Source organism: Carassius carassius, chromosome 30, assembly GCF_963082965.1.
Source record: "Carassius carassius chromosome 30, fCarCar2.1, whole genome shotgun sequence".
NCBI lineage: Eukaryota > Metazoa > Chordata > Actinopteri > Cypriniformes > Cyprinidae > Carassius > Carassius carassius.
The window spans coordinates 100,753-110,000 of record NC_081784.1 but is presented as its reverse complement, the minus strand read 5'-3'; the positions used below and the strand labels follow the sequence as shown (position 1 = coordinate 110,000).

Below are 9,248 nucleotides of genomic sequence, written 5' to 3'. Positions count from 1 at the left end.
AGTGATGTTCACTTACTTCCTTGAGTGTGTTCCTCCTCATCGTTAGGAAAAAGATCATCCAGAGAGTCCTTGGGCGGCTCACCGTTTTTCTCCTCCTGGACACACAGCACATTTCACTGCATTTATTCATCCCTGTTAATGCTAGTACTAGCTAGAACTGTGCAATATATTTTTACATCATTTATTAATCTTCATTAGTGTTATTTAATAATAAAATGTAATTGTTAATCTTTTTGCCTGCTAGTTTGTAGTTCATTAATTAATGCTAACAAATACAACTTTTTGTTGAAATTAACATTAAGATTAGTCCTGTAGAATTACCAGTTCATAAATAGTTATAAAATGTTAACAAATGAGACCTTAGTGTGAAGTGCTACAGAAAACAAACTGCTTTTAATTATTCCTTAACTAATGTCTATTAAATGCGAAAATGCTTAAAATGTCTTTTCTCTCACACTATTATCTGGAACAGGAAGTGCTTCTCTGTTCTCAAAGGTTCTGCATTTTAATGAGAGCTACTCAACTTAACCATGTTCAGCTCATCACTGTCAGCACTAGCTCCAGTGAGTGTGTGTGTAAGTGTGTTTGTCAGAGGATTGCAGTGATCATGTTCTTCACAGGTGTGATCTCACCGAAGGAGACACGTCCTCGTCGTACTTCTTGAGCTGGTTCATGAATTCCAGGTGTTTCTTCTCCTCCTCCAGCTGTGCCACGCTCTGCTTGCTCTTCTGCAGCTTCTGCTGTGTGTTTGCCAGCTCGTCTCGCAGCCACTGGTTCTCCTGACAGAGACGCCTCACCTGAGCACGCAGCTTCTGCTTCTCCGACTCCACCGCGTTCAGATGATTGGACAGAGCCATCATCACCTGCACACACACACACACACACACACGGTCACATGCTCACTCGTCTGGGAGGAACTCACTGTGACACACACCCGCTCCATCTCTGGAGTCAACATGAATTAGCATTTACTGACTTTCATTATCGGTTTCATAATCGGTTTCATAATCGGTTTCTGGGACAGAGAGTGAAAATAGTGTGCAATCAGCAGCTGTGGTTCCCATAAAGATTTATAAAGAGTCTTAGTTAAAGCATTATAACCCAGGAAACAAACCAACCAGTGACGAGGAGAATCACAACATTATAAACTTTGATTTGATTTGAACCAAAAAAGTATTTGAAAATCAGAAAAAGAGACAAGACTATTACGGCTTTGAAGAACTACAATCCCACGAGGCTTTGCAAATTACATAAAAGAAAAAAAAAGGATGGAGAAATTATTATTATTTTTTTTTATTTAAAGACGTTGATTATATACAGATGTTTGTTGGTTGGTTGGTTCAGAGTAAGGGTTGACCGATTATCGGCACCGATATTAAGCTTTTTATTATAGTTATTCCCAAACCGATTTGCTGATAAAATAATTTAAAAGCATTAAAGAAAGTTTTGGTCAAAACCCTTGTTAAACCTAATTTTGTCATTAATTTTAATTTTTACACCAGACATATATCGGTTCACAATACTGATTATCAGTCTACTCGATCTGTAATAATCGTCTCGGCCCTGAAAGACATATCGGTCGACCGCTACTTCAGAGTAGGGCTGTAATATTGATCAATCGTGAATAATTACTTCCTAAGTAAAATCGAGTTTACATAATACATGTGTTTATATAATTTATATTATATATAAATAAATATTACATATATTTCTTAAATGTATACACGTATGTGTGTGTATTTATATATATATATAAGTAAACATGCACATGCAGTGGATGGAGTGGGCGGAGCTAAAGAGCTCACAATTTGCTAGTTTTCGATCCTCTGATTGGTGGAGATTTCTCTGGGTATTATGGGTAATGTAGTTTGTCACTGGGAATTCTGCTCTTGAATGTGATTATTTAAAAAGTAAAAAATAAAGCTTACTGGTGGTTTTCACAATAGTATTTTCCATCGATTAACTACCTTGTGTCTCACAGAAGTTCTGTTTTTAAAGGCTTATAAGTTATCATTACTTCCAGAACCTGTTGTGTTGTGCTCTACTGAGAAAGAAGTGGGAGGAGAACCACAACTGGACTAAAGAAGGTGGTTTCAGAAATGTTAAGTTCTGATGAAAGATTATAAAGAGAAAGAGCACTGAGGATCATGAACTAAGCGGATGGAGTCTGGTGACCCCTGACCCCGGCGTCTCACCTGAGCTTCGCCCAGCCCCAGCTCGATCATCTCCACAGATCTCCTGAGCAGACTGGACTTCTCGTGAACCACGCTGGCCTCCTCGTCCTTCTTCAGGCACTTGATGGTCTCCAGGAGGCTGTGCAGGATGGAGTTGTGCTCGTTCTTCAGCGCCTCCAGACCCTGGATCACCAGCTTGGTGTTGGAGATGATCTCCTCCTGCGACAGCTTCTCCAGCTTCTCATCACGAGGAGACAGCATCGTGGACATGATCCAGCAGACCAGCGTCCTGAGAACAGGAGGAGGAGGTTAGTGGAGACAGATTCATCACCACAGTAATCATAACCAATCCATAACGACTGACCGACACGAACCGCTTCAGATACACACTTCACTCATCATTACTGAGCTGAGAGAGACAGGAAATGATGTGGAGAGGAGGGCGAGACACATGCGGGCGGACTGACTCATTCATTTCATCATCCCAGACAACGGAAAAAACAGCTCAGTTGTATACAATTTGCTGCAGATGCTAATATTTATGTGATGACGCTCCTCATAAGATCCTAAAGATCAGATCTGAGACTCTTAATCATGATTGATGGAGAATCAAGTAACACACTTAATATGATATAAACATAACTAGGGTGTAACTGTATCAGAAGTTGTATATAAGTATATATATATATATATCGGTGTACTTTGATGTGTGTGTACGGCGTGTGTATGAAGTGTGGACGGCGTGTGTACGGTGTGTGTACGGCGTGTGTGTACGGTGTGTGTGTACGGTGTGTGTACGGTGTGTGTATGAAGTGTGGACGGCGTGTGTACGGTGTGTGTACGGCGTGTGTGTACGGTGTGTGTGTACGGTGTGTGTACTGTGTGTGTACTGTGTGTGTACTGTGTGTACGGTGTGTGTGTACGGTGTGTGTACAGCGTGTGTGTACGGTGTGTGTGTACGGTGTGTGTACAGTGTGTGTACGGTGTGTATGTAGTGTGGACGTCGTGTGTACGGTGTGTGTACGGCGTGTGTGTACGGCGTGTGTGTACGGTGTGTGTACGGTGTGTGTACAGCGTGTGTATGGTGTGTGTACTGTGTGTGTACTGTGTGTACGGCGTGTGTACAGCGTGTGTGTACTGTGTGTACGGCGTGTGTACGGTGTGTGTACGGCGTGTGTACGGTGTGTGTGTACGGTGTGTGTACGGTGTGTGTACAGCGTGTGTACAGCGTGTGTACAGCGTGTGTACGGTGTGTGTACTGTGTGTACGGCGTGTGTACAGCGTGTGTACTGTGTGTACTGTGTGTGTACTGTGTGTGTACAGCGTGTGTATGGTGTGTGTACTGTGTGTTTACTGTGTGTACGGTGTGTGTACTGCGTGTGTACGGTGTGTGTACGGCGTGTGTACAGCGTGTGTACTGTGTGTACTGTGTGTGTACTGTGTGTGTACAGCGTGTGTATGGTGTGTGTACTGTGTGTTTACTGTGTGTACGGTGTGTGTACTGCGTGTGTACGGTGTGTGTACGGCGTGTGTACGGCGTGTGTGTACGGTGTGTGTACTGTGTGTGTACTGTGTGTGTACTGTGTGTGTACTGTGTGTACGGCGTGTGTACAGCGTGTGTGTACTGTGTGTACAGCGTGTGTACAGCGTGTGTACAGCGTGTGTACGGTGTGTGTACGGTGTGTGTACGGCGTGTGTACGGTGTGTGTGTACGGTGTGTGTACTGTGTGTGTACTGTGTGTACGGCGTGTGTACAGCGTGTGTGTACTGTGTGTACAGCGTGTGTACAGCGTGTGTACTGCGTGTGTACGGTGTGTGTACGGTGTGTGTACGGCGTGTGTACGGCGTGTGTACGGTGTGTGTGTACGGTGTGTGTGTACTGTGTGTGTACAGCGTGTGTACGGCGTGTGTATGGTGTGTGTACTGTGTGTACGGCGTGTGTACAGCGTGTGTGTACTGTGTGTACAGCGTGTGTACGGTGTGTGTACGGTGTGTGTACGGCGTGTGTACGGTGTGTGTGTACTGTGTGTGTACAGCGTGTGTACGGCGTGTGTATGGTGTGTGTACTGTGTGTACGGCGTGTGTACAGCGTGTGTGTACTGTGTGTACAGCGTGTGTACGGCGTGTGTACAGCGTGTGTGTACTGTGTGTACAGCGTGTGTACTGCGTGTGTACGGTGTGTGTACTGTGTGTGTACAGCGTGTGTACGGCGCGTGTATGGTGTGTGTACTGTGTGTACGGTGTGTGTACGGCGTGTGTACAGTGTGTGTATGGTGTGTGTACTGTGTGTACGGCATGTGTACAGCGTGTGTACGGCGTGTGTACAGCGTGTGTACGGTGTGTGTACAGCGTGTGTACGGTGTGTGTGTACGGTGTGTGTACGGTGTGTGTACGAAGTGTGTACGGCGTGTGTACAGCGTGTGTGTACTGTGTGTACGGCGTGTGTACGGCGTGTGTACAGCGTGTGTACAGCGTGTGTACAGCGTGTGTATGGTGTGTGTACTGTGTGTACGGCGTGTGTACAGCGTGTGTGTACGGCGTGTGTACGGTGTGTGTACGGCGTGTGTACAGTGTGTACGGCGTGTGTACAGCGTGTGTGTACGGCGTGTGTACAGCGTGTGTATGGTGTGTTTACTGTGTGTACGGCGTGTGTACGGTGTGTGTACGGTGTGTGTACGGTGTGTGTACGGCGTGTGTACAGCGTGTGTACAGCGTGTGTGTACTGTGTGTACGGCGTGTGTACGGCGTGTGTACAGCGTGTGTACGGCGTGTGTACGGCGTGTGTACAGCGTGTGTACAGCGTGTGTATGGTGTGTGTACTGTGTGTACGGCGTGTGTACAGCGTGTGTATGGTGTGTGTACTGTGTGTACAGCTCATTGAGACTGTAAAGGCACACAGGAAGCTCTGTAACAAGAGGACGTTATATTCAGTGCTCTGAATCACCTATATTCAAGATAATGAGTTTCAAACTGGGACATCATGTGGGAGGTTTTTCTGGTTTATAATGAAAGCTGCTGAAAACATGATTCTGGAGCTGCTGATTTTGATCAATACTTGTTTCTGCTGAACCAGCAGACGTGAAGCGGTTTGACCGTCAGTGTGTCAACATCAGGGCAAGGGTTGTGTCTCTAAGCTTCCTGTCCTGCTGAAGAACGAGCGCTGTGATCTCATGCTGTCACCAACACTCACAAACTCACTCTCAGATCCTCAGAAACACATCTTTAGCTCATAAATAACCTTACATTTGATCTAAAGACACCCTGCAGTGACAGGAGATTCAGAACAGAGAAAGAGGGCCTGTCATGTTATATGAGAAAACACTCGACCTGCCCTGATCTGATGTTTCCATCACATGTAGATTATGTTATGCCATATTACTGTATTGTATTACTTAGATGTATATTTTGCCTCTGTAAACCTAATACCATATTCCATTTTATTTTATTTCTAACTTACACATTCACTTACACTAATTCACTTTGCACTACATGGTTAATACTTTTTATATATATTATTGTTACTATTATTCTTTTTCTTTCTGTAAATACATATGTGCACTATTTGTAAGCAGCCCAGCTCCAACTGCTTTGGCAATACAAGTGTAGAGTTAGTGTCATGCCAATAAAGCACACCTACATTGAAATTGAGTACAGGAGCAAAGACAGTGAGGAACACACGCAAACACACACACACACACACACACACACACACACACACACACACACACACACACACACACACTCACTCACTCACTCACTCACTCACTCACTCACACGCAAACACACACACACACACACACACACACACACACACTCAGTCACACACACACACACACACTCTCTCTCTCTCTCTCTCTCTCTCACACACACACACACAAACACTCACTCACTCTCTTACACACACACACACACACACACACACACACACATGAGCGCGCTTTAGAAACTCGGGTCTCGCACCTGGAATCGTCGCTTTTGTCAGGATTCGCTCGGCGCCCCTTTAATTCCAAGATGTCCACTGTGGATGTGTCGGTGCGCATGCGCACACGCGCGGACGCGTCGGTAGAAATGACGTCACTCTCCAGCCTGTGTTCTCAAATGGGCGTAGCTTTAATTCCTGACAAAAACAAAACACCCTCAACAGCTGCACTGATTCGTCTTTATTATTGTTATTTTATACTATATATATTTAGCAACTTTTTAAAGCATGTTATTGTTGCTTTTAGTAATCATATATACATAAAATGTAAATGAAAGCGACTATACCACTTTCTTGTGTATGGAAGCTTATTTCTGCCACGGAAAAAAAGCAATACACTTTTTTTATTCCAAATGTTTTTTTACAATTCAGATTTTTTTTCTCAAAATTGCGAGGGAAAATTTGTCAGAAATGTGAGATAAGTCTCGAATACGTTTTAAATGTAATAAAGTTTTCTGTGGCGGAAATAACCCAGCTACGGGGAACTTTCTCAGCAGTTTGGATAAAGGTCTGGAAAGATACTCTTAAGGTTACGAATAAACATTATCTCGGGAGCAAAAACATAAATTATACATCGCTCATGAACGGTTTTTTTATTTTTATTTTTTATAAAAGTTGCTGCTTCCTTCAGTTTTTTAGAAGAAAAAATAAATTACAATGTTTGCACAATTATAAAATATAATGTTATCTTAACGTCCGAATGAACAACAAAAAAAACAGGTTTTTTTAAACCTGTAAAAATTACATTTACTTCGTTACATTTACTTGAGTAATTTTTTGGGGTAACGAATACTTTTCGGAGTATATTTAAAGATGGGTACTTTTACTCTTACTTGAGTACATTTTTGGGGGAAAATCTGTACTTTTACTTCGTTACTGTGGGCGACGCTCCTCTCGTTACTTTATCTTAATGCAATACATGTTATAAATGCTTCAGTTTATTCCAAACGCGCCGTCTACTTTTCTCTGGGCAATGAGCGATGCCCATTTGCGAATGATTCATTCTTTTGAGTCAATTCTGTTCAAAGGCTTGATCAAACCAATTGGCAAACGAGTGAATTGGTTCATGAATCAGTTTGAATGAGTCGTTCAGTTCCCTGCCGCACGCGCTGAGCGTCTGAAGTGGTTCACTCGGAGTTGTAACGTTTAACATCAGCAGCGTTGAAAACGTGGCTGGAACTGCACTGAATTGAAATCTGCAAAGGTTATTATTTGCTTGCGATGGAGATCCTTATTAGATGAACACCGCGTGTGCTGTCTACTGTTTAACAGGTAATAACTTGGGCTACATTCGATTACAGTACACGATACCACTGTGACATTAGTTTGTTGTAGTGTGTGGCTTATAACAGAGGGGAGTCAAGTTGAATGCAGCTTCCAAAAGACAAAAAATAGACGATTAAGATTTTATTAATTTTAATACAATAACACCGGTGCAAGTACGTTCAGCAAGTCATCATCAGCTGCTAAATTCAGATCTGTGATCGCTTGCTGGCGCTTAGCCAGAGATAGATGTGTTTATACAGCACTGCGCTTTATAACCAATCACACATGATTCTGTTGAGCTTATTAAAGCATTGGCCAATCAGAGGCGTTCAGATGAGTCATCGCTAAAATCCCGGTGCTTCCTTCACTCGCTCACTGACTGAATACCTCTTTCTGGCGAATTCTCTCGTCAGAAACAACAAAGTGCAGATGTGTGTGTACTAATCTGTAATTAAGATATTGATTTCACAGTGTTAACTGTTTCAGTGATTTTAATGGGAGTTTCTGAGAGTGATTGAAATTTAGACTGTCAGTGAAAATGATCTTTAATAATGTAAATGTTATTTGCTCTCTTTCTGAACAATGAAAGATTAGTAGCAATATTTATATCACATTAACTTTCAATGTTAAATTCACATTTATTATAAATTCAGTCGTATTAAATATGTTATGGCATGACACCTATATCTGTTACTTAAGTAAACAGACAGGGTTTTATAATAAATTACATAAATTAGAGTAAAGGCTGATGAAATATATACATTTATACACACACACATACATTACATGCATTTTATCTAAATAAAAATAGGCTCAGTATATATGACCCAAAGTAACTAGTAACTAACTACTTGAGTAGATTTTTTATCCGATACTCTTTTACTCTTACTCAAGTAACTATTCAAGACTAGTACTTTTACTTGAGGAAATATTTCTAGAAGTACTTTTACTTTTACTTGAGTACAGTTTTTTGGTACTCTACCCACCTCTGGTAAAAATAGACTTTTTGAGCACTGCATCAGTGTCTCATCAATGGATGCTCTGCAGTGAATGGGTGCCGTCAGAATGAGAGTCTGATAAAAACATCACAATAATCCACAGCACTCCAATCCATCAGTGAACATCTGGAGAAGACAGTTTAGAGCTGTTTAAACGCTGCTTGATCTGTGCAGATTTCTCTCCTGATTCAGACGAGAACACTTTTTCACTGGAGGAAGTGTTATTATGGATTATAGACTCTATGTGTTTGAGTTAAATACATCTTAATGCTGGATGTGTTTCATCTTTTGTCTTCTCCAGATGTTCACTGATGGATTGTGATGATTGTGATGTTTTTATCAGACTCTCATTCTGACGGCACCCATTCACTGCAGAGCATCCATTGATGAGACACTGATGCAATGCTACATTTCTAATGCTACATGCAAACAAATTCATTCCAATCTCAGGTGACCCGAGAGTGAGCACTTCCTCTTTTTTGAGTGAACTGTTACTTTAACAGTCACCACTTTCCTTATGTAGAGGAAGGACTGTCTAACACTCATTATAAAGTGATTAACCACACAGATCATGTCGATGATTTTTTTTTTTTTTTTTTTTTTGAGGTGATCAGATCGACGAGGCCTGTGTTCAATCAACTCCTAAAAGAAATATAAAACCTATGTTAAATGACAGAAAAAAAACTGGGTTAACACATAAGATAGTTCATAAGCGTGAAACCTTGTTATTTTGCTCTGGTTTGTTCCACAGCAGGTGTGTTGGAAGTCTCAAGAACTTCTCAAAATGATTCACTGATTAAAGTGTTCGAATCGGCGACACCTGCTGGTCAA

At 42.0% G+C, this 9,248-nt stretch overlaps 1 protein-coding gene across 10 annotated transcripts in view; it reads right to left on the bottom strand.

Moving 5' to 3' along the window:
* Positions 1 to 6,265, bottom strand: part of LOC132110361 (kinesin light chain 1-like) — a 26,127-nt gene extending 19,862 nt beyond the window's left edge. For all 10 annotated transcript variants that reach the window (XM_059516896.1, XM_059516898.1, XM_059516897.1 and 7 more), the window contains exons 1-4: positions 6,135 to 6,265; positions 2,196 to 2,463; positions 633 to 863; positions 17 to 95 (exon numbers count right to left, since the gene is read on the bottom strand). In XM_059516896.1, the coding sequence (XP_059372879.1) occupies positions 17 to 95; positions 633 to 863; positions 2,196 to 2,463; positions 6,135 to 6,214 (658 nt within the window). In that variant the 5' untranslated portion in view covers positions 6,215 to 6,265. The remainder of the gene's footprint in view (positions 1 to 16; positions 96 to 632; positions 864 to 2,195; positions 2,464 to 6,134) is intronic.
* Positions 6,266 to 9,248: the final 2,983 nt, after the last annotated feature.